General features: G+C 51.6%; 10 protein-coding genes across 10 annotated transcripts in view; 6 read left to right on the top strand and 4 right to left on the bottom strand.

The window, feature by feature from the left end:
• K489DRAFT_347579 (HET-domain-containing protein) overlaps positions 1-2,936 on the bottom strand; it is a 4,595-nt gene extending 1,659 nt beyond the window's left edge. The window contains exons 1-2 of the mRNA XM_033602353.1: positions 432-2,936; positions 1-380 (exon numbers count right to left, since the gene is read on the bottom strand). Of these exons, the coding sequence (XP_033454796.1) occupies positions 1-380; positions 432-2,714 (2,663 nt within the window). The 5' untranslated portion in view covers positions 2,715-2,936. The remainder of the gene's footprint in view (positions 381-431) is intronic.
• A 1,900-nt stretch (positions 2,937-4,836) lies between these two features.
• K489DRAFT_414332 (uncharacterized protein) lies at positions 4,837-6,618 on the bottom strand (the record flags this gene model as incomplete). The annotated part of the gene is made up of 3 exons (XM_033608158.1): positions 4,837-6,213; positions 6,297-6,413; positions 6,478-6,618. 3 exons carry the CDS (start codon positions 6,616-6,618, stop codon positions 4,837-4,839), a joined length of 1,635 nt encoding a protein of 544 aa, XP_033454795.1.
• A 2,055-nt stretch (positions 6,619-8,673) lies between these two features.
• On the top strand, positions 8,674-9,382 carry K489DRAFT_414331 (uncharacterized protein; the record flags this gene model as incomplete). Its single annotated transcript, XM_033608157.1, has 2 exons — positions 8,674-8,896; positions 8,964-9,382. 2 exons carry the CDS (start codon positions 8,674-8,676, stop codon positions 9,380-9,382), a joined length of 642 nt encoding a protein of 213 aa, XP_033454794.1.
• A 572-nt stretch (positions 9,383-9,954) lies between these two features.
• K489DRAFT_405577 (uncharacterized protein) lies at positions 9,955-10,722 on the top strand. Its single transcript, XM_033607165.1, has 2 exons — positions 9,955-10,175; positions 10,243-10,722. Exons 1-2 carry the CDS (start codon positions 9,968-9,970, stop codon positions 10,671-10,673), a joined length of 639 nt encoding a protein of 212 aa, XP_033454793.1. The 5' UTR covers positions 9,955-9,967; the 3' UTR covers positions 10,674-10,722.
• Positions 10,723-11,377: 655 nt separating this feature from the next.
• Positions 11,378-12,382, top strand: K489DRAFT_308314 (uncharacterized protein; the record flags this gene model as incomplete). Its single annotated transcript, XM_033600612.1, has 2 exons — positions 11,378-11,903; positions 11,946-12,382. Coding segments are annotated over 2 exons (963 nt in total), but the record flags the coding sequence as incomplete, so codon positions are not given.
• A 732-nt stretch (positions 12,383-13,114) lies between these two features.
• K489DRAFT_414328 (uncharacterized protein) lies at positions 13,115-14,530 on the top strand (the record flags this gene model as incomplete). The annotated part of the gene is made up of 1 exon (XM_033608156.1): positions 13,115-14,530. One exon carries the CDS (start codon positions 13,115-13,117, stop codon positions 14,528-14,530), a length of 1,416 nt encoding a protein of 471 aa, XP_033454791.1.
• Positions 14,531-14,906: 376 nt separating this feature from the next.
• On the bottom strand, positions 14,907-15,965 carry K489DRAFT_391540 (uncharacterized protein; the record flags this gene model as incomplete). Its single annotated transcript, XM_033606704.1, has 3 exons — positions 14,907-15,013; positions 15,209-15,355; positions 15,443-15,965. 3 exons carry the CDS (start codon positions 15,963-15,965, stop codon positions 14,907-14,909), a joined length of 777 nt encoding a protein of 258 aa, XP_033454790.1.
• Positions 15,966-17,059: 1,094 nt separating this feature from the next.
• On the bottom strand, positions 17,060-18,718 carry K489DRAFT_414326 (uncharacterized protein; the record flags this gene model as incomplete). The annotated part of the gene is made up of 3 exons (XM_033608155.1): positions 17,060-18,193; positions 18,256-18,554; positions 18,631-18,718. The coding sequence occupies 3 exons, from the start codon at positions 18,716-18,718 to the stop codon at positions 17,060-17,062; spliced, it is 1,521 nt and encodes a 506-aa protein (XP_033454789.1).
• Positions 18,719-19,232: 514 nt separating this feature from the next.
• K489DRAFT_328876 (DASH complex, subunit Spc34) lies at positions 19,233-20,021 on the top strand (the record flags this gene model as incomplete). The annotated part of the gene is made up of 1 exon (XM_033602092.1): positions 19,233-20,021. One exon carries the CDS (start codon positions 19,233-19,235, stop codon positions 20,019-20,021), a length of 789 nt encoding a protein of 262 aa, XP_033454788.1.
• Positions 20,022-21,315: 1,294 nt separating this feature from the next.
• K489DRAFT_435655 (uncharacterized protein) lies at positions 21,316-22,993 on the top strand. The gene is made up of 2 exons (XM_033608604.1): positions 21,316-22,212; positions 22,311-22,993. The coding sequence occupies exons 1-2, from the start codon at positions 21,582-21,584 to the stop codon at positions 22,592-22,594; spliced, it is 915 nt and encodes a 304-aa protein (XP_033454787.1). The 5' UTR covers positions 21,316-21,581; the 3' UTR covers positions 22,595-22,993.
• The last annotated feature ends 991 nt before the right edge of the window (positions 22,994-23,984 follow it).

Below are 23,984 nucleotides of genomic sequence, written 5' to 3'. Positions count from 1 at the left end.
ACCGACGTGACCCATTGTGTGTGCCCCTCGAGCGTCTGCAGCGGCGCGCCCGTCGCCGCGTCCCAGAGCCGGACGGTGCGGTCGCCCGACGCCGACGCCAGCCGCGTGCCGTCCGCCGACAACGCGACCGACGTGACCCGATCGGTGTGCCCCATCAGCGTCTGGAGTGTGGAACTCCAATGTGGAAATACATTAGGCAGCGCAGAAAACATGTCCGTACGTTGCTGTAGGAAAGCCTTCCGGACAATGCTGTTCACCGGCGTAAAAATGAGTGCAGAAAGGTACAGTTGAAGAGGTGCAAGATCAGCCACATAGCTATTCATTGAAACGAATCGGTAAGCGTCGTTGAGAAAAGCCGACACCTGCTGACTGCAATCTCCCTAGAAGTTCGTCAGCCATGCAAACTGCCCTGTCCAGATTAATACGCTTACCTTGTCGACCTGAGCTTGAAGTCGCACGGTATACAGGATCGTACTAGCTGCTTGTCCTAACCAGCTGATGGCCTCAAACCAATAGAGGAAATACTGCTGCAGAAATCGATCGACGTAATTATCGTCGCGCAAAGTCTCCCCACTCGCGATGAAGTGTTCTGCCCAGAAGCTGGATGTATAAGTCACTCTGGCCGACATCATTTTCGCAATCTCTTCTGAGTTGCAGTCGGTGCGTCGTGTGCCCGGTCTCTGAAATCTGCAAATGTCTTTGTGTAGACCGCCGGGTTCACACATTCGCTGAATGCACTTCTGGGCAATCCTTGCGTGTTCTTTCGACATTCCAGCTGAGAAGATGGTGTCACTGGCTTGTCCAATGATGTAGTCTTTTGCTGACTGATGTACGAAGGATACCACCTGGTCTGCCGGTGTGTCACCTCGCATTGTAAGAAAGCAACCAGAGCGGCGCACGATGTCTGCTATATCTTTTATACTGCAGGATATCTCTTCTGGCAGGTCAGCCACAAATCCGAGCTCGGAAAGCGTGAGTGGTCGGAGTGCGAGTGCGACAGTGGCTAGCACGGCCTTGCAGTACTCGCTGTCATCCGACTTCTCGATTTGAACCATCATGCGCGCGTACAGCGCGTCCATTCCCGGCGGGAATTCGTGCAACCTCCGCCGGACGTGACGATTGGGAATAGCAAGTAGACTCTTGCAAACCAACGCTACCCACAGGAATGTATCGCCTGCATTGTTTCGGAAATATTGCAGGACTTCCTGCTTGAGGAAATCGCCGTAGCCCTTCTCTATAGCGAGCTGATGCACCTTCTGCTCACTGAACATGCGGACGCCATTTGCTATCGTTCCTGCATTCAGTTCTAACCGTAAATGCAGCATCTGCTGCGCACTAGATAGTGTCTCCTCGATTGTCGGCCAGTCACGGCTCGAGTATAGCCATTTCACTCGAGGCGACCGTGCTGAGACCGAAGCGATGAAATGCAGGAGATCTATCAGCTGCGATGTGCACTCGTCGAGCGCGTCAATGACGAAGATCGTGCTGTTCAAGTGTGGATCTTGGAGAATGTCAAAGAACAACTTCGTCAGAACGACCCAACTATTCGCGTCCTCAAACAATGTCCGGCCGGCATGGTGGTGCTGCTTCTCAATGTGTCGTGTCAATAAAGGCTGTTGGTCGACGAGCATGTAAAGAAGTCCGCGCAAGACGGCAACAGCGTTGTTGATTCGCGCGTCTGTTGCTTGGCAGAAGAAGTAGCATAATTGATACTGCTGCAGCTCAGTCCTTTCGAGCTCATCGACAATACTGCAGATGAGCATCGTCTTTCCTTTTCCCGGGTCACCTCTGATCCATAGAGACTGGCAGCCGGCAATTTCACGCCAGCGCTCGAACGCTGGATAGTCGAGGATCCAGTCGCACACTCCCGCTATCAAGCCACCCTTGTCTCCCTCGATGCGGATTTTATCGTCCTTCGGATGTGTAACCCGCAGGTCTCGCATAACACTAGCTTGGACATCGATGGCCTTTTCGAGCTTTTCCATCGTGCTGGCCCATCCTTGTCCGTACTGGATGACTAGCTCGACTTCAAAGATGCCTAGGAGCGCGTATACTTTGTCTTCTTCGTACTTGGTCGTACGACGTTCCATCCAGGCAAATCGTTCTTGCTTGCTAAAGCTAGACAATCGTCTGCCTTGTAGCGCCTCAATAGAGATGCCCGTAATAGCGTGGATCGACTCTTGAAGCGTCATCTTATTGCCGAGTTTCACGCAATCCTGCGAGAAGAACTCGACGGTCTGTGGTGCTAAGAGCTCTTGCAGCGTCCATCCTCGGAGGAACCATTGACTCGCTTGGAAAGAGGATTGCCAGGTACGTTCGCTTTGGCCTGTAGTGTTCTGCTCTGCGACCGACACGTCCGCGAGATACGCGTAGCATTTCGTCGCACGCTGGTACCACCGGAACATAGAGTTCATCGATGCCTGATGTTCGCCATGGAGGGACTTGTCAATACAGCAGGTATCGATCCAGAAGTGCTCGAGATGGTCCTCGAAGGCTTGCTCGGCACAGAACCTGAGCTTCTGGAATCCCTTCTTCTCACGGCCCAAACCTTGTATTATATCTTTGTAGTCCACCTCTTGCTCGGCGTCACTCTCCCATCGGTGCGACAAGATCGCATAGGCAGGGACACTGTCGTCGGTGAAGGGTCCGACCAGCTGAATCTCCCCGCCCGGCAGGCGCTGGAGCAGACGGATGCGTGCGCCAGTAGGACTCATCGCTGAAGTGATCTTCCCAAACTGTGCTTGATGTTACGATGGACATTGTCGTGAATGTCAGAAGGAGCGCAGCGACGTCAGTAATGATGTGCAAGGAGATGCGGGCTGCGGCGATATGCAGGGTTGACGTTGGTGTGAGAGGTCGCACCAGCGGGGTTGCGTGGAGCGGGCGCTTGTGCAGAAAAGACGGCCTCGACTTGGGGCTACTCACCGGTCCATGTCAAGGGTTCCCTGTAAGCTAATTATAGCACATTCCGATTGCTCACCCTAGCTCACGTCTGCTCGGAGTTACATTTTTCTGCACGACCGATGAGTTGGCCGATTGAGCGGCATGTCTTCTCGATGCGATCCAGTCCAGCAGTATCTACGGTCGTCAGAAGCGGCTGCTTTGCTGCGATTCTTGTTGCAGCAGGACGCGCTCCCTCGGCTTGGTTCGGGATAGCGTGAGCCATGTACGTATACGAGTTACTTTTCTTGATTTGTAAGATGTAGTCAGGAACACTCAAGTGCCGTGGATCAGATCGTGGTCCACAGATTACTTGCGTGGATGTGGCGAGTAGATGCGGCGTAAGCCACTTCTGGCGGACATCATTGGGAGAAATTCTGAGTCAGCAATGCCATATCCGATCGGAATCCTGAAGTCGATTCGAGCTACTGCAACGGCAGTGCTCGGGATCACGCAGTATAAGTCTAAACAAAGCAAGACTGAGGATGTAGATAGAATGGTATCTGCGCAATCTCTGAGAATTGGAAGATCTGCATATCAATCGCATTTGCATCTCAAGATAGCGATTGACGAAGGAGCTCGGATTCTGCATGCGAATAGAATTGATTATGGTGCTCGCAAGACAGCCCCAGTTTCGACGCGGAATGGTTAATGGAATGCTGTTACTGTGCTCTATAACTCAAATATGTTGAAGCAAATATATATCTGTTTTGCCGAATGTTATTGATGAAAATCTTCAAAGCCGGCTCGTTACACAGGGTGGCTCGCGACGCCGGGAGGGACATTAGCTTATATTTCGAAAACCCGCACCGATTCTTCCGCCCATTATGCCATCTGCGTTGTTTTCATCTATGATCATTCGCTTCTAGAGTCAATTACATGTTATGTTGTGGTACAAACGTCCGGAGATTTCGATAATGACAAAGATATGATAATATTGAGAAAAAGATTCAGAGGAGAGAACAAATCTTTCCCCCCTTTTTTCCTCGAACAGGAGGAAAAAGAAGAAGGAACCAAAAAGCAAAACAAAAGAAGATTAAACTTCTACGCGGACGTCACAATTCTTTCTTTTCTCGAACTCTATAGTATACCTAGGGAAGAAGTCGAAGTATCTCCGACTATTATTTCTTCTCTATATCTAAATCTTATTTCCTACTTCCCTTATTCTGAATAGCCACCCCCATTTCCGCCCCGAATTTGTTTTGAATCAGAGAAAATAAAGACGATATTTGAAAAAGGGGAGGAAAGGAAGAATAGGAGGAAAGAAGGAAAAATGAGAGAGAGAGATCGTTAATTAAGAAAAGGATTGAATTCTTCGAGGGACTCAAAAACGACGTAAATTATGATGAGAAAATAGATGTAGGCGCTGACATGCCGCGGTCGTCGTCCACGTCCCTTCTCCAAAACAGATTGCTGAAACCTAAACTCCTCGTGAAAATACGGTTTTCGTATCTTGAATCAATCTTCCTGAATCCCGCCTACAGAAGAAAAGAAAAATAGTAAAACCACCCAAGTCACCAACCAACCAACCAACCAAAGAACCAAATCGTATCACCGAAAGGTGATTCCCCCTCAGAGCAATCAAGCAAACAGATACTCCATAAGAACGCCGCTTCCTTCCCTACCTACCATCGAAAACGAGCCTTTGACAATCCGCTGGATCATCATCAAAAGGCGACCTGGATCCCATCAGAAGTAGAGAACCCCAGAGAGAAAAACCAAAGGAGAAAAGACCCCCGTTCCGCGCATCTCCATCTCCCAAGCGGAGAAACGCTTCAAAAGCCCTCGGATTTCCCCTTCCATCTGTCCTGATGGTGGTGGTGGTGGTGGTGGTGGAGACTAATGATAGCCTAAGGCGCGTTTGTGGGATTGGCTGCTGCTGCTGCTGCCGCGTCTTTACCATTGAACGACGAATTGTCCGCCCACGTCAAACGCGGATTCGTCCTCGGCGCCGGCCCGCGAGCAGGTGGGTTGGGAGGGCTTGGTGCCGGGTTTGTTGTTCGGCGTGGTGTCGGGCTTGGTATCAGGCTTAGTATCAGGCTTGGTGGTGTTCGGTTTGGTGTCAGGCTTGGAGTCAGGCTTAGTGCTGCTGGGCTTGGTGGTGGTGCTCGGCTTGATGCTCGGCAACTTCACCGGCTCCCGCTTGACGTGGACATCACCATCGGCCCCATCGAGAGACGCGACGAACTCCTCGGAATCAGCCACATCGGTAGCATGAGCGCTTCGCTTGCCGGCCTTGGAGTTCGCTACGTTGGCGCCAGAGCCAGGGGCCTTGTCTGCGTTCTTGTCGGGCTTCGCGTCGGAGGCGGCAGAGAGAGTCTGCGGTCTCGGGTTCGTAGTTACTCCGATCCGGAAAATCGGGCGGCCGGCGAAGGGCTGGACGATGTTAGCAATGGCCTTGAGCTTGTCTTCGTCCGACTTCTGAGCATCTGCTGCAGCCTTGTCGCCCGTGCTCGCGGGATTGGCGATCTTGGCGATTTGCTCGAGCGCATCGGTCTGGGATTTCTGGTCCTGTGTGGATTGGAGGGCCGTGAGGCGGTCTGAGGCCGGATGGGTAGCTACAACGCGAGCAGCCAAGGTTGACTCGTCTTCGGAGTCTGCTCCAATGTCCCGCGCGGTCTTGGTCAGTGGCAAGGTTGGCTTGAGGTATTGTTTGACGAGGCGGCCGATGTGGCGTAGCTTCCACGAGGCAGGTTCTTTCTTTGCGTCGGAGTCTTTCGAGTCCGCGATCTTGAAAATAGAGGCAAGTCTGTTCTTCGGGGAGAGGTTCTGCTCCTGGGCCATCCAATCAGGTCGCACGGGCACCTTGCGCTTGGACAAGACCAAGTCATCATCGAATTCTTCCTCCTCCAAATCCCTCTCCTGTTCCTCATGTTCCGGTTCATCATCGTGGAAGTCGTCGTACTCATCCTCGTCAACCTCCATGTCGTTCCCCTCGAAAGCTGGTTCAGTACCGTTCTCCCGCTTGGCAGTGCGGCTCCAATACGGAGATTTGATCTTCGTGCCATCGGCATTGATCAAGTCGAGGGTATTGATCTTGCCATAGATGCTGCCAGCCTTGAGTTGAGGGAATTCAATCCTTGCCCAGATGCCGTCCTGAGGAGGTGTCTCGGGGTCCTTTGTCATAACAGTCGCGAACTCTGTACAAGTCTCTGCCATGGTCTTGGACATGTTGTCAAAGTATTTCTGACGATCCTTGGGAGTCTGCATGATGCACCGCATAGGGTTGCTCTTCACTTGCGTCTTGTCATAAAATTCCTTGGGCCAAAGTTCCTGTGAGAGCAATACGCCTGTCAGAGGTTTATTCTGAGATGCGACTTGGGCCACAGTGTTCAGCAAAGGGTGATCTTCCTTACCCAGATGGTCGTGTACCCTTCCTTCTTACCATACGAGCGAGCCGTCTTGCTCAGACCCCTGGTGTAGAACAGACACTTTGATGCTGGTGGCTTCTTGCACATCTTCGAATAGAAGTACTAATACAAGAAATCATCAGTAAGTAGTTCGCCGGAATGCTGCTTTAGCACATGATCGACCAACCGCGGTAGAGTACGTCGAGATCTTGTCACAGGGGACCGTAGTGGTTCGTGCATCGAGATTAGCCTCTGGTTGAGCCAGTGCCAGACCAGCAACACCAGAGGCAAAGGCAGAGGCCGTGACAATGACGTGAGACAAATGCATAATGAGCGTAAGTGTTTTGGAACGATTGAAAGAGAGTGATTGATGCGGTGATGAAAATAGATCGATACTTTCGTCTGGCGAGGCACAGCAGTCTTATAATCTAGTCATCCTCATTTTGCGCCTGTACACACAGATGTGTCGTCTCTTCACCGTGACAGCTTTCGCCGCTGAAGGTGAAGTGAAGCTGACTTGAAAATGCACAACATTGCCTCCGCAGCGCCTGATGCGGCCGGAGGATCATCTCAGAAACCTCCGACGAGACGTGTAAGTCGATAATCCCCATGAAGGAGCCCCATATTCACATCTCAGGGCTCGTGATGGACCACTCTTTCCACGATGGATTTGATCGGATGTACAGTCGTGTTATGACTGGCGCCGCTTATGCTGCTGCACTCTATGGCTGGACACAATCTGGACTGTCGCTGCTTATACCTTGCGTGATGCGCGTGTGCGATCGTCTCAGCCACTTGTATCAGGATGCAGGATCCAGGAGAAATAATTTGGGTCTCATCTGCTTCGCGTTATCTCGCAACGTGCGCGTCGGGCCCCCAATATGGCCATCTTGTGCTGACAAAGTCCTTGTCTGATGTGAGATCCTTCCAGCTTGGGACCATCTTGGCGGACTTGCGTGGTCAGGTTTGCATGGCCCTTGGTCGGCATGTCGTTCTTGAAGGAATGGCCTACTGAATTTCTGCCTCGTGGCTGTTTAGCCAGGGCGAATGGGCCGCACGAATTTGTGGAGACGTAATCACAGCGCCAGTAGGGCGACGGTCATGACATCGAATATGTTGGCAATCGATGCATGGGCGAATTCTACCAGTGAGGCTTAATTTAAAATATGTAAGGTTCATCGGAGGCGTGGTAATTCCTCATGATCAACCACTCGGCGTGGGAACTTGGAAGGTAGTATCATTAGGGTTACCCAGCCTCGACATCGATTGTCAATAAGCAATCTTGGAATCTCGGAAGATCGAATGCTGTCTTTGGCATGGACATACGATTAAAAGACATCTACCGCTGTAGATTGTGTATCTAGCCTAGCAGCCAAATATGTCGACACCCGTAGAAGTCATTGTCACTGAGTATTGGGATATGCACGGTGTCTGGAAGTGAAGGTACCTCCGCAGACACCATCCGGGCGAACAATTAAGAATCTATCTCTGTGATCGCAAACGCCCTGCGAACAACGCAAACAGAGATGGTTAGAGCAGACCTGCTGCCAAAACATTGTAAACTAATTCAACCAACCCCTCTTGATGCCTGCCACTCTACCATACGACCGCATACTATCCGTAGGCTTCCATCACGCGAACAAACTCTTCCAGAACTTCTTCCCATCACCAGAAGTGGGCTGGTAAGGCTTGGTAAATACCCAATCTTAGAAGACTGGCTGCCATTTTGCCGAGCTTGATGAGTCCAGATCTCGTGAAGAAGAATCATTTTCTTGATTTTGATCTTGGTCGCGATCCTCATTGTCCTCTATGTCCTCCTCCAATTTCTCCTGCTGTCGCCACCCCCAGTGTGAGCCCACGAGATTTGAACGTTTGGCTGTTCGCGCTGATAGTATCGATTGAGATGACATTGCCGTCTTGTTGCAATACAGGATACTCAACCATATTCCAGATGCCGTCTGCTGAGATGTCACTGAGATCCTCGGTCATCACGGTAGCAAGGAGAGTGTGAGCATCAGCAAAGCTCTTCGGAATAATCTGAAAACACTTTTCACGATCGGTTGAACTTATCCGATACTGTCACAGTCTCGTCTGAAGCGTGCGACTGGTGGTGCATGTCCTTGCTACAGATAGTCGCAGGATCATTCTCCCGTTGGGTTTGAAATTCACTGAAACATATGACCAAGCTCGAAATTTGTCGGTGGAGGTCTGTTGGTCTATCATCATGACTGCGGCGGCACTGGGCTGTGCCGCTCGCTGAGGCCTACAGGGAATGAAACTCAGCCACGCTGATGACCGTGAAAGACTTGAGCGAGTCCCGTGGCGGCAATGAGATCTTTCGTCGCATCCCTTCTCGCATTCCTTCTGCAACCGGGTCGCAGAGATGGTGTTGACTCTCTACGAAGCAGCCAAGAAATTCAAGTTGGAAGAGATAACCTGGAGCGAGTACATCGATCACCTCATTGCGCGTCTTGCAGGCGAGGGGCATGTCGATGACGACGCAGACAATGACGGACCAGCAGGACCTCTGTTGCTCAACGACATCGATCCCTTGGCCGACATAATATATTGGTGGAGTCAGAACATGGATTGGTACAAAGGCGAGTGTTGCGAAACAACCCAATATCAGTCGCGCGTTGTGCAAAGCTGACGGCCGCTCCTCGGCTTTCCCAGACCCTAAGAAGATCAAACCAATCTTCGAGGCATATCACAACGGACGCATGAATGATGTGCCTGCGAGATTGGAGGACCTAGATTCGCATGAAGATAGAGACTGGATGAAGATGGCGCTCGCATACCTGGCTCTGCGAGATCGCCGAGCAGACTTGTTGAAGTCGCTAGTAAACTATGATCGGGCGACGAACTCGGACGGCTTCCAACACGAGGCCGACTGCGTAGACGAGACGACAGACCCAGAAGTCTTCAAGATTCTCGAGGAGTCAGACTTCCGCAAAAAGCACCCACGGCAGAGGCCTATACACGTGCGCATACTCGTACCTGAGTATGAGTACGATCTCACACGCGAGGAATCAGATGACAGCGCCGATGAGAATGATCCCTTCTACGTCGCTAGATCGCATCCGTTGTGGTAATTGTGGAACGGCAATCGGCCGAGTAAGTAGTCAATCCTAAACGTGAAATCCTTCCTCAGGGAGCCATCCTTCATATCCTGGCGATTCTCATGAGTGAAGTGTTCCCCTGCGCTTGATGTAACTCCCATTTGGCCTCGACCTCAGTATTTGAGTTGTTGTGGTTCAGGCCCACACACTAGGTTTATGAAATCACCTCAAACCAAGCCGAAACAATTCATAATGGTGAGGCCTTTGTTCGAGCTCTTTCGTATACGTACGTTACAAAGGATCCGTATCGACAGCCGCCATCCTCCCGCAGGATTTGGCGAAACGGCTTGGTCACCACAATCCCGGCCCTTCGTTATGCATCAGTAGATACACTCTAGGAGTCGGGTGTATGCGAGCTGATCTGACGCATACGCCGTGCAACGCGCAGGCGACATCAGTGAGGGAATGGCTGGGCGCAGCGACCCTGGGCTGTGCTTAACAACGCAATGCCTCACTGCCATGACTCGATAATCGGTACCTAGGTAGTTTAAGTACGGCAGAATCGGCACTACCGCATGCCTTCCGCGACCTCACCGCACGCTCTCGACGCATATCAAAATGTCGTTAACAATCAATCAAGCAGCGCGAAAGTACAAGTCGGGAGACTTGTCATGGAGTGACTACCTGGACCAGATCCTCCCGCGTCTTGCAGGAGATGGCCACGAAGAAGATGAAGAGGAGCCTGCGGGCCTTGGCCTGCTCGAGCACATTGACCCTTTCGCGTCCTACATTTATACCTGGAGTAAGGATATGGAGTGGTGGCTGGGTAGGTTTCATACTCTCGTGCGGCAATGCGCACAAGCAGCTGACAATCGATGTCCGTCTCAACGCAGATCCCACGATGATCAAGGCATTGTTCGAGAATTATCGCAACGGAGCAGACAAGGATGAAATCAAGGACCAACTGAGCAAGATAAGCAAGGAACGGGATCAAGGTTGGGCTCGAATGTGTCTTGCGCAGTTGGCGCTCGAAGACCGCAAAGCGAATACATTGAAATGGCTGCTGGACGAGGGTGGATTCGGGTACTCGCATGAGTTCGAGCACGAAGCGAACACAGTAGATGAGGGCAAAGATCCAGAGACCTTCAAAGTGCTTGAAGAGTCAAAGTTCCGTGAGCAGTGGCCGCGACGAACTCCGACGCCCGCAAACCTTCGTGATCCGGACTTTGTGTATGACGAAGAGAATGAGTTGTTTGATGATGATGGAGATGAGGGCGATGATGATCCTACCGCGAACATCGATAGTACTCACCCGCTGTGGTGATGCTCGAATGTGTTTGTATCACGGAATAAATGAGAAATTTACGCGCACTTGAAGATGATCTTGCCGTATGCTGGGAACGAAGACGGTGCTTCGACCAATGTCAACATGGTGGAGGAGTTGGCCCAGTCCCGACCAAAGCTGGGCCAAGCTGGAGAGTTTAAATTTAAGCCTGAGGTTGCAAATCATGATAAGTAAGGACCACTGACGCAACTGGCGGCTCTGCGGACCGTCCCTTCTTTCGATGTCCGTCTCCGCATTTCATGTGCCTTTACATGAACAATACATGTATTCGTCAAATCGCGTTCATCTGTCCATACTGGCTGCTCATCGATTCGCTGGACAATGTTGCATGTGATCCAAGGCTGATTCAACTTCGCTTCGGCGGTTGCATGGGAGGCGCATCAGAACGAACTCGAATTACATTCATCCTAATTATCATCAACATTGCTACACCAACAACGACACGTCGGCGGCGATAGGCGCGCACGCGCGCTCCGCCCTGATCGCACGGCACGGCTTTCGCGCAGATCACCTGCGATTCGGATTGTCGCATTCAGCCATAGCCCGCCATGAATCCGGCCGACTTCAACCTAACAATATCTCCATCGCTCACAAAAGCAACTCCTTCTGCAGGTGCAGCCTCGAAGTCATCACTTCCCAATGGCACATCATCGTTAGGCCTTGGCGGGAAGACCGCCGTGCAGCGCGTGGAGCTGGAGGGACTGTATGGACAATTGAAGGCCGCACTAGGTGAAGCTTGGGGTGATTACAAGATAGCATTGGGACAATTTGCTCTGGGATCACTTAGCCAGGCAGAGCTATCATGGGTCCTGCAGCCACTGCTTTGTCCTCCAGCCGCGGCTGGAGCCCCTGCGGCCGAGACAGCAAAAACGACAACTTCTCCTCTACACCTACACAATGCATTTCTCATTGCGCTGTATGCGAACAGCATGCGCGATCCTCCCCCGAACGAGGTTGCGCCATGGGTGGTCGCGACAGATAAGCCGAGCAATGCGGCTAAGAATGCAGGTGCAGTGTCTGGAATCAACGATCAAGTGGAGGAGAGATTAAAACGAGAGGTCATGGCATTGCACAAGCGAGATCGAAAGCGCATCAAAGGGTTGAGCAAGAATGCCAAAACAGAAGACACAGGCTTGCAGGAGATTCTTGATTATATGCAGGAGTTGGCAGTGAAACCCCCTTCGCAATCGCAGGCAAATAATGAAGGCGGTACATCGAGCAATGGAAATGGAGGAGCAAGTGGAGCAGCAGCAGGGCTGGGAAAGACGAATTGGGATATCGAAATCAGGCGGCGTTATGCACAACCGCTTGCTTCAGAGACGCTGGAGTTTCCAACACTCAACGAGATGCAAAACCGCATCGAGCCCATCTGTTTCGAGGAGGGCCTGACTGGGGGTGTACAACAAGGCTCTCTGCAGGGTGTAGCGGAGCTGGTTGAGAGATCGGCCGAAGTTTTCATCAAAGAGACGCTGAGCCGTCTGCTCAGCCACGCGCGCTCAAATGCCGCCGACGGCATGGGCGTGCAGACGAACATGTTCAAAAGACAGTTACGCAAAGAGGAATTAGCCCTTGAAAATGGCACACTCCAACGCAATGCTGCGGGATTGCTCCCGGTGCAGATGGACGCCCAGGTTCGAAAAGACCCCCTTACCGCCTACGATCTGCGATTATCCATGGGCTTATGTGACGGCTTTGTTGATGCCGATCATTTCCTTGAAGAGAGTATCTGGCTCAATCAATACACATTCGACAACTTTGATGAGCCTGTTGTGAACGGCCGGCCAGCATCACTGGCGAACGGCACCATTGAGCCATCGACAGCAGACCAGAAACTAGCAAACAATGATGACGCCGACGCCGATGCTGACGCCGATGCTGACGCCATGACAATCGACGATGACGATTTCGATGTCGGTCAATTTCGAGGTGTGGCAAGCACAGATATTGACATCGTCATGACTGCCCTAGATGACTGCCTCCTCGCCGCCGGCTAGAATCCGGATGTGCAGACGGATTTGTCATCTTCTCGAAGACCAAGTCAGTGCGCCATAGGTGGCCCTCCGATTGGGTTAAATGATTCCAATGCGACTGCAGCTTGCATCTACACCGTGACGACGCCTGTCAAAGACTATCACTTGCGCCTTTCCGATCTCGTCACGTCGTCAGTCTCGAAATCGAAGAAGCGAGGCCGGCGAGCTGGGCAAGGTGAAATAGCTTGCGGAGCGGTTCGCGAAAAGACTCCAGATTCCGCATGCGAACTCCTCGCTGCAAGGAAGAAGGTTGGAAAGAAGCAGTTCGGTGAGGCACACATTGCGAAAGATGAAATCAAGACACCTCTTAAACGTCGCCCCGCCAACATAAGAAAGAGGAAAGGCGGAGCAGACCCTTTTACGATTGGTCCTGAATTTAAGACACGAAAGATGAAGGCTCTTGCATTCAAAGATAAAGAAGACACGATCCCACCTGATCTGAAGTCATGTCAACCGCTTGCGGTGACAAGTCTCCGGCTTTCATCACCAGAAGCGCCCTCCTATCTCGAGATTGATCTTCCGTCAGCTGGCTCTAACGCTGCTGGCTGGCTCGAGTGTCTCCAGAGGAAGCAATACGACAACGCCACGAAACATGCTGCGCCTCAAGCAGGTTGCTCGCAAGCTAGCGAGAGTTCCGACGACGGCTGGGTTCCAACGGCAGTGAATGAGGCTATTCAAACAACTACTAAACGTGGAGCGTTGCCTCTCATTGACTATTCTTCGTTCTTGTCGGATGAACCTACAGCAGCTAGAGCAAAACCTATGACACCACTGTTAGAAAGTTTTGACGATTCAATTGCACTTTGTCCTGGATACTCGCCCTCGCAACAGAATGATGCCTTGACAGCTGCAGGTGGCAACCGCAATCTGCCGATACCTGAATTGTGGAAATCATGTGCAGTAGTGAATGAGCAGCAAGGGAGCGAAGACTCATTACGATCAAGACGGGGACTGGTCATCGCTCCTGTTGATACCCACCTAGCGCAGCGCAAGGCATCGACACCACGAGCAGGTTTGCGCGCAAGGCCTGTGGCGCAACATGAATCTGGCCTGCAAGACACCAATCTTGGAAAGCTGGTGCCTTCTCTTGTTGGTTCACAAGGCGTGCACCTAAGTCCACGACCTGAGGGCGAGGACGTATTTCTCGGACAAGCAGACTCTATGACTTCACCCACCCTCAACACAACGTTGTCCGAGACGATGGCTGCCCTCAAGCGAACCACTGAAGGCCTGCCAGAATTCACTCAGAAAGGACCGAGCTCTTTTCATCGACACACAACCAACATCACACCAAAGCAGCGCCTCATGGATTTGCTAGGCAAAAGACCTTACAATCACAAAATGAAACCCCTTAGAGGTGATCGAGGCGAACAGAACGCAAACCAACACCTCCGTGATGATGTGGGAGGCATGGATTCCAGATCACGTGTGTCACGTGTTGATACGCACCATATCCCGAATTATCAATTTATACCTGAAGAGACGCAAAGCCGGAGCTTTTTCGGGACGAACGCACCAGTCATGGGATCTGATTTCCAGAACACTACATCGAGAACGCAAATCCAGCTAGCGTCGCCTTTTGCCGAGCCAGCTCGGAGACAGAACATTGAGATGCAATCGCCAACCAACCACCGTCCTCCACCGAATGATAGCAACTCCATGAACTCCACGACACAGACCAACCCATATTCCAGTCATACTGATGAGAATATCATGCATTCCGTTTTCGACCTCGCTGCGTCGCAGCAGATTCCGTGGTCATTTCCGCCGATTCCTCAGCATCAAAGGACGGGTTTAGATGAATGATGAAAGAATTCACCTGGCGCGAGACGGTATTTCGATGAAAAGTCAGGGGTCGTCTGGGAGTAGGGTTCTAGAATATCCGTTTTAATCGCAGTCGAATGGAAGCTGAAGGTGGGAGAAATGTGCGAGGATGTGATCCGACACAAGACGAAGTTCGGTTTTTTGAGGAGCGTGTGTATGAATTTCAAGTGGGATTATTTTCACCAAAGTCAAACCATTGCAGACCTGTTTCCATCGTGACTGATTACTTGCGTTTTCGCTCCTTCCTCTTCTTCCTCTCTATTGTCTGTTCCTACATGCCCTGGTCTCCTGATATAACAAGAAGCGGGAGGTTTTTGGAAATGAGATATTTGCCGAGTTGGATTCAAGATCGGTCAGTTTAATAGTCATCATCCCGACGATCATCATCGTCGCCATAACGCCCCTCATCGCGTCCCTCGTCGTAGGCATCTCCGACATTATCGCCGAAGCGTTCCACGTCGCCGACTTTCTCACCCGCCTGCATTTAAACCACATCGTCAGCACATCATAATCCTCAAAAAGGGACTCCCACTTCCTTTCTTGTCGACAAGGAAGAAGGAAAAGAACTCACCCAATTCGCCACATTCTCAGGGGCATCCACGACATCGTTCCAACCATCCTGGATGCGATCTCCAACATTATCGAAACCGTTCTCAATACGGTTCCCAAATCGATCGAAACCTTCCTCGATGTTTTCGGGAATGGCCTCGACCTCGCCAACTTTCTCACCGGTCCAGCGGGCGGCGTTTTCAGGCAAATCTCCGATGTTTTGCTCGAGGCGGTCTTTGTGTTCGTCGAAATCCTCGTCTGGTTTTTGTTGTGTCAACAAGTGAGTTTTCTAAAAATCTGATAGATAGATCGAGAGGCCATGAATGGGAAGGAAAGGGGACTTACGCAATTCATGACCCTCGTGCATCAAAAGCGCTCCGGCGAGGAGTCCTCCCGCCGCGCCCATCGCTCCATACATAAGCCCATGACCGCCCTTCTTCTGCTGCTGCTGCTGCTGCTGACCACCGTATCCTCCTCCACCTCCCTGAGGACCTGAAGGATAACCTCCTCCTTGCTGTCCTCCTCCATAGTAGTTCTGCTGTGGCGGCGGACCACCTCGAGGGAACTCCCAACTCCGCTCGCCAGTCTGGCCGTTGATGAAGATGTAGCGGTTGTCTTGAGGGTGCCATTCGGGGTACCATGGTGGCGGGACGCCTTGAGGTGGTGGTGGGTGGTTGGAGTTGTTGCCGTATTGGTTGTTGCCGCCTCCGTATTGGTTCCCACCTCCGCCGTATTGATTTCCGCCGCCGCCGTACTGGTTTTGAGGTGGACCTTGGTTGTATCCACCACCTCCTCCACCTCCGTACTGTTGTGGAGGACCACCGCCGCCATATCCTTGCGGGGGACCGCCACCGCCGTAGTAAGACATAGCGATGAATGTGATATGAGAATGGACGAGTGATGTGACTAGCGAGAGATATGGAAGCGATGGGCGCAGAGAGTGAGAAATAACAGCAAGGAGAGATGGGACCTAGTCTATGGAGGTTGCTTTGAATAAGACGGATCAGGGGGCTTTTTATATGAATACATAGGCGAGTGTATGTTTCACTCTTTCTTCTTGTTGATCACATCCCGCCGAGCACGTATTCCTTCTTCCTACCTGGGCATGCAGTAGTACATCATCTCCGACGCAGGGACTGTTCTCCTCCTTCTGACACCCTTCGGCCTTATTGTTCCCTGGTGACAGTCCACAGCTGCATCAGGTACAAGCCATCCGAGAGGGGATGAGGTCTTGGGTCGTCGACAGCGGCGGCGGCAGCAACACGTGTACGAGACAATTCCTCCATGTCGCATGTCGATAGGTGAGAGATCGGCAACAAAATAGCGCATATCGCGAGCTCAGCTCCGAACGATCTGCAGTGATAGATTCCATACATTGCCGTTTCACCAGGTACAGTAGCAGCATATGGAGTGAGGGGCTCTGCGCGCGCGCTTCGGAGGAATGTCGTGTCGTTAGTGTGGGGCAGCGCGGAGAGGGACTCGTCATCATTCCGAAACATTAAGGATTTGTTATTATTGTTAGGCGAGATGAACATGAGATGAACCGTGCATGCCCAGATGTGTAATTAATGAATGTGCGGCAGTATCATACGGTAATGTTTGCCCAACCGTCACAAATATTCTCATAGTAATATGTAATATCAAATACTATGATAGCACTATTGTTGATGACGACGCCGACGGATTTCTGGAGGCACAGCCACAGCGTTCATCAGCCCAGTCTAGACCTGAGGCAGGACAATCCGAGCATCAAGATTTTACAATTCAAATCGAAGGAGTCACGAATGCAGAAGCAGGAAGGTGACCGAGAGATAAGCTTTCCCATTCCGCCTCATCTAGACTTGGTACTCATTTCGGAGAAGCAGTGATTATGATTGCCATGGTCACGACATCGGTGATTTTCTAGTGGTCGCTCTTCTACGGCCGAAGTACAGAGTTGATTTCTGACGAGAGCATCTCCGTTCATAGCCCTTCGAATCCACCGTCATCTCCATCTGTGTCGTCAATATCACCCTCAGTGATCTCCTTCGCCAACTCGCGCTCGCGTTCCCTCGCCTTCGCCGCCTCGGCGATCTCCTGACGATGCTTGTTCATTGGGTATCGCATCGCCATGACGCACTCGTCGCGCATGCCCAGGAGGGCGCTGATACGAGCATGGAAGGCCTCGCTCGGCTCGGTGGTGCTGTAGGCGTCCTTTTGCGAAGCGGTGATCATGTGGCCGTTCTGGTGGTCAAGTGAGGCTTCAATCACACCGTCACGAATCGCCTTGGCCGTGATGTATTCGGCGCTTTCCTCACTCTCGACCCCCAAGCGTGTGCAGATATCGCGGAGTGAGATGCGCGAGTATGACAGAGAGAGCATGCGCACACCCGTCTTGATGACGTTCTGGCGGAGGCGCAGGATGAGGGTGTAGGTGCCGTCGGCGCGGAATTGCGCCTCGTAAGCGGAGGTGCATTTCAAGAACGCTTGCAGGTCGCCGACGCGGACGGCCTGTACCAATTTGAAGTAAGGGTAGAGCGCGACCTCCAGGGAAGGCTGTCGGAACACGGAGCGCTCCGGAATGTCTCCCATGAGAAGCTCCACCACAATCAACAGCTTCATCGCTTGTTGATAGAATCCAACAGCAGGACCGACGGTGGGAGACTTGCGAGTGGCGGATTGCAGGTGCTCGTGCGCTTGGGTGTATGCGAGTTGAATGGCGCGAATGCGTCCCAAGTAGTAGAGATAGCGGCAGACTTGGTTGTTCGAGGCTGATGCCGGGAATTGTGTTTGAGCCACTAACAAATCCGCCTGAGTGATGTCGGCAGTGCTAATGTAGTTTCGCAATAGTAGCACGGTCACCGCGGCTTGAGTGTCATTATCTTTGCGAAGGACTGCAGATCTCAAAGCGGCCAGCAATTTTGGTCTCGTCTCGATGACGGGAGATTGCTTTGATGGTGGTCGTGGATCGAGCGTCTCGTGGAATAGCGAGTAGTAGAAGTAGGCTTTGACACCTATCTGATCCAGCGTACGACGGTTCCAGCTACGAATCCTCTCGACAAAGTTCTCACTAAACTCGGCGCCCTTGACGTGCTCTTTGGTATCGTAGAGGTAGACCTGCAAAAGGTCCTAATCAGTATCCAGTAGTCTCATACTCACACTACGCCATGTCCACTGACCTGAATCAATACGCCCAAATATGACCAGATCTCCGGCAATGTCTGCTCTTCCAGCACATCCTTCTCCTTCGCCGCAGAGGCGGCTGCCTGCTTCACAATCTTCGCCGGTAATTGATCCTCCAAGATCTGTCGCCCTCGGTTGGAGGCTTTGGGGTATGCTGTCCGGATGCCATGGATGATAGCTTCGGCGAAGCGATCCGATTTGCGCAGGGTGAAGATGCTTCGTAGGGCGCGAAGCGTGAATCTCGAATCGAAATTGTCGACAGCTTGAACGATAAGCGAGAAGTTGTTCACGATGACTGTTTCAAACCATTGTCAATTATATGGCTCGTATATCGATATCGAGACCTTCATCGTAGACATCAGGCAACGTACTTCGCTCCGGCGGCAGCGTCGATGCTGGACCAACGCTCTCCGTTTGTTTCTCGCCGTTGACGGCGTCTATATCCATTTTGTCGGCCATGGCCGCTCTGTCACGGAGAAGTGTGTTCACAGGGCGGTGGGTTCGGAAGAGACGTGACGGTAGTGATGGTGATCGTGTGCTTGCGTATGTACAGTAATCGCCTCACCTGCGACTTACGGTATCCCGTTGGCGATGATGATGGCAGGCGGCGGCAACAACGGGCAGCGGGCAAAGCTTCACCAGTTCGACCTTGGCGTGGTATCGGCTCTCTTTCCGGGCGGATCTTTCCGTCGCCAGGCACAACACACCCATAGGCGTTCCTCTAAGCTGACATTGTTACCTGTGCCTCAGGAATGAAACGCGCCCTCATCGATCGTCACGTTCTGGATCCACGACAAGGGGTGATTCTCAATGCGCAGACAACAAAATCAGACGCAAGCTAGACGACCAATCGCCCAAGATAAACCCAAAATATAGCACGTGAAGCTGCTTTCCTGACAATACAAGACTGCGATCATCCTGTAATATCAAGACCTGCATTCACGACCCGGCCGTTGCCATCAACTCAATCAAAATGTCCACTCTTCTATCATCACATCTCGAACAAATCTCTCTCTGCGCAACGTCCATTGCGGAACTTCCCTTTCCGGGCCCCAAGATTTTCACAAATGCCTTGTTGGGAAGGCACGAAATTACATCCCTCATCCGAGATACGGAACTCCACGAGCGCGCTCTCTTCCATCTGGCCGCCCCTGCAATTCCAGGGAAGACGTCTGGAACAGAATATGCCCCTGGTGCCGGCAACTCTGCGCCAGTTTCAACCGCTGCTCGTCGACAAACAATGTATGGCGCCGGCGGCCGGCAACCTAAGAACAAAGCGGTCGCTGCGGTGTTGGGAGGCGACCTCTACCGCCGGACGCGTCGGGACGAGGTGACCACAGGTGCGGCTCGACAGAAGGGAGAGGTCGATGTGGAAGTTCTCCTCGAAGGAGCGGAACGTCTGGCGGCGGTATATCCCATCCCCGGCGCAACGGAGAAGATCGCGCATTTGCGGAGAAGACACCAGCAATTGCTTTCGAATGTCGCGCACTACGAGGGTCGGGTTGACGAACAGACTCGCGAACTAGAAAGAATCAACGGTCCTTCTTCGAGATTCGAGAATGATGAAGACGACGATGATGATGAGAAAATGTGTGATGATGATGATTATGATGGTCAGGAAACGACGGTTAATGCTATCGTTGTGACGAAAGAAGATCTCGACCGCGAGGAAGCGGAGATTCGTGAGCTTGAAGCGAAGAAGAAGGCACTCGAGGAGAGGGTCTCAGGTATGGAGCGCGATCTTGGCGGATTGATGCGATGAACATCGAGATTGCTCACGTGTGATTTGATCTTTGCTTGCCGCGCATCAACATCGAAATCAGTTTGCACGAGGTCGAACCGCCGTCGAGATAAAAATGGACTCCACATACTTTGCACCTTTGCACCTTTGGGGCGGAATTTTCCTCTGAGAAAACATCGCTTAATACGGATCCATAGCTGGGAAGTATTTCAAAAGTACTGCCAGCACCAGATCAATGATTTCCACCACACCACCCTCAAGAGCTGGCGCGATGAGTCACGCAACAACAAACACTCATGTGTCAACGGCATACGAACGTTATCAAGCATGCGATCTCAGCCTTCCCAGTCCAAGTCACCGTGGTGATGGTAATGTGCCTTGGAACAACGTGATCGCATTGCGTGCACTGGGGAAACTCCCCAGACCCTTCACGGCGGCGCACGATAAATTGTGTATCCCTCATCGCCTCCTAGTAGGCGCCGTCTTGTCTTGGAAGTCATCGGGGAAGCGCTATCGCTTAGGACGGCTTTTATGCAAACGTCAAATGCCTAGCCAGTTGCATCGCATCACCTGGTTCGTTTCGCCAGGGATCAAACATCTACCGTCTCGCAAATTTACTCGGCCGTGTCGAATACAGTGATTCTGCCAATTACTCCGAAGGCGAGTTTGGCATCGCCTTCGCAAGAGGAAGGCGCCGTATGCGGTGCCTCGCGCTCTTGACAGCCCCATACTTGGATCATTGGAAGGAGTGCGATACAATCACTAACGAAAGGGTGGATGTCGGTACTTCTTGAGTGGTCACAGCAACTTCAGCTGTTGTGATGACTTTTGCTTTTGCGTTCCAAGTGTTCTGGGTGGGAATCTGTCTTGTATCGTCTCATCAACGGACAGTCTCTTTTGTATTGCATGCACGCACATGAAGCCTCGCCCCCCATTTGCCATGTACCGAGCCGACGATTATATGATCTACATTTAGAAACGCCAATGATCGAGATGCGTCCGGACATGTACCGTCACTTGATCGTCTGTAGACAGAGCTGTACTGTCCCGAGGTCCTGCTCGATACAGAGACTGTCATGACTGTATACTCAGCGCGTAAAGCTGCGATCCCTTACCACATCGAGATTCCGTCTGCCTGACACATGTGCCCGCCAAGGCGCTAGAGTGCGCTTGTTGATCATCTTCCAGATCTGAAGTCCACGATGACGAGAAACCAACAACTTCACGCAGCATGTAAGGGGGGAAATGTAAGCACTAAATGCACATCATGGATGGCACCGACAATGATTCGCTCCCGCATCACCCCAGCCTGTGCGACAACGTCATTCGTGTCGTGATGTCCAAGCACGGCGGCATATCGCGTTTCATTAGTGCTTACTGCAGTACATTTCGATAATTTCAATTGCCAAACAGAACCGACACAGAAAGATCTCGAGCTCAGAATGCGGGTGATGTCAGATCGTCTCTGGGCGCGATGGTTGACATACTGACCGTCCCGCTGTGTCTCGTGAGGAGGCTTTCCTGTAGTCAACTATTTTGTATTTCTCAAACCTAGGAACAGACCGCCAGGGCACTGCAGCCATGTTATCGCTTCTGTCGTTGGCACTCAGCGCTCTGCCGCTCGTCGCGGCGCAAGGTCTGGCTGTTTCAGGACCCTTTTTGCCAGGAAATATCAACACCTCAGATGCCAGGCAAGTCTATGACGCTGCCGCGCGCAACTCCGACAATAAACTCGGAACGTTTCTGGCTCCAGGGTTTCAGCTCCTTCTCAATAACAGTATCGCATTTCCTCTATCATGGAATTGGACTACAAATGTTGCAGATATTGCCATTCCGGTTCCTGAAGGCGATCTTGGCCGCCCTGGCGCAGACTATTCCCAAGGTTACCATGTCGTCAACACGCAGCATCGTCTCAATTGGACAGCATATCTGAATGCTACGGAGTCTGATGCGATACGGGGCAAAAGCCTGCAGACGATCTTGCGGGATACTAATGTGACTCTTCAACTTGGATTTTTACCTATGAACTACGCTGCAGGGTTCACACCGATAAAACGAGAACAAAGGACAACAGACTGCGCGGACTCTATCGGACTCCAATGTTGGCGAAGTCTTTCTGAGGCATTTAGCAATTCAAGCAATCGATTTATTCAGACGGACTCACTGCCTGGTTGCAATGCTACAATCGTCGATACGTCGGTGACAAGGCTGAGTAAGTAATCAAGCCCCATCATCTCGTGTCTTCCGCACCAAGTTTTGATAGAATCACGTCTTGGAATAATGATCCGGAAGCTGACTCGGACACAATAGACATGTCGGATCCCCTCCCTGTACCCTTGAACAGCGGCGACAGTTTCTACTACTCTCAGAAACCCCTCGGCAATACAGGCAACAAGACGCTTTTAGAGCGCGAGCTTTCCACTGGTGTGATTCAAATATGGAATTGGGAATATCCGACTTCTAATGGAACCTCAAACGTGGTCAACGTACTATGCTTGCAGGCAAAATCGGCAGCGAGCCTGAGCAGCCAGCCTATGGTAATAATGGCAGTAGCCACGGCGATAGCGGTCGGTATGTTTGTCGCGGTCGTTTGAGCTTGGAAATCCTTGCGCTTTATTCTAGAGCCTTTGTCGATATGTCAATGCTGCGGCCAAAGATCGACAATCAGATACTCCTTTACACTGCAGTATATTTTGCCTGCTATGGGACGAATCCAACATTTTTCCTTCTGAATTTCCGCGAAGCGACCGAAACAGCTTCGTGAAATTTAATCAAAAATTCACGGCTGTACGAAGTTGCCAAGCCTTGAAGGACAGACTCATGCACGCTGCGCCTCGGATCGGTTCACGCATGATCATGAGCATGTATTTGCTTTTCTGGCACGCATGACAACCTAGTAGTCCAGTAAATATCGGATACGCGACAGTCCTGCTATTCTCGTTAAATGTGTGCGCGACGTCAGAGCGACTCGGCTAGATAGTGCATGTACCTCGAAAATAAAAGAATGGAAGAAATATATCAACCACTTTACACCATTATGCAGAGGCTCAAGGACAAAACGATCTCGCACATGGTGTTTGTGTCGCTCAACTCAAAACAAGAATACCTAGGTAGCTTCAAAGCCACGGAACGAAAATGTCAACGCTGCTGATCAGATGGGCAATTGTGCTTCTCCCACTGGACAACCCTTGTACCCTCTGAAGGACCTCACCCCATCAAGCTTTGCTACCTAGGTATTTTAATCATTACCTCTGCACAGGAATGCACCCAAGATGCATGATGAATCGTTTATCCTACATCGTGAACTTGTGTACGTTGACATAAATGCCTATGGATTGATTATCTCCAGAACAAATTGCATCCTCGGCTTGGTGAAGCTTCAAGCAATCACGATTGACGCTTCCAAGATACAAAACAAATTCTTCTCAACGCGAACTCCAAAGTATTAGTTTATCCCGGCTTGTCCACCCAAAACCATTCGCTCTCTATATCGTACCGAGTGACAACGTTTGAGCTTCAAGATCGAAAGTGCAGCCGATGAACTTAGCAATCACCGACACCAGCTACTCATTCCGCGTTCCAGGATCCTCATGGCTCAAGACACACACAGCATGATGTTCAGGATGCCAACGATTCCACCCTTTCTTGAGAGTCGTCCTGTACTCCGACACCGACCCAAACAGTCTTCTCATGTAATCGACACATTTCAAAGAGATGTCTAGGTCTGATAGCGAGTGCTCGGCACCATCAACCGGCCAACCGTCTCGGTGCGAGCGACGACGGCGCGTCGTCTGGTAGACGAGCTCATTCCACTTCTTCCATTGCTGGTACTTTTCCCGATCTTCTTCTTTCTATTGTGTTGCCTGGCGCTCTGATCCGACACGTCGTCTCGCCTTTGCCTCCCAGCGTTACGTATCCTTCCGTCTTGCTTGAGCTCAGCGCTCTTCGTCATCCTCACGCTGCTGTGCGATTTCTCGATTCCTC

This window comes from Dissoconium aciculare (assembly GCF_010015565.1).
Source record: "Dissoconium aciculare CBS 342.82 unplaced genomic scaffold K489scaffold_31, whole genome shotgun sequence".
Classification (NCBI taxonomy): Eukaryota; Fungi; Ascomycota; class Dothideomycetes; order Mycosphaerellales; family Dissoconiaceae; genus Dissoconium; species Dissoconium aciculare.
This window is presented reverse-complemented; position numbering and strand designations above follow the sequence as displayed.

Bases quoted from the DNA above. Each gene is read 5' to 3' on its own strand.
- K489DRAFT_405577 (XM_033607165.1), top strand. From the start codon at position 9,968: ATGTCGTTAACAATCAATCAAGCAGCGCGAAAGTACAAGTCGGGAGAC. The intron at 10,176-10,242 runs GTAGGTTTCATA...GTCTCAACGCAG, and splicing joins GGATATGGAGTGGTGGCTGG to ATCCCACGATGATCAAGGCA.
- K489DRAFT_435655 (XM_033608604.1), top strand. From the start codon at position 21,582: ATGTTATCGCTTCTGTCGTTGGCACTCAGCGCTCTGCCGCTCGTCGCG. The intron at 22,213-22,310 runs GTAAGTAATCAA...CGGACACAATAG, and splicing joins TACGTCGGTGACAAGGCTGA to ACATGTCGGATCCCCTCCCT.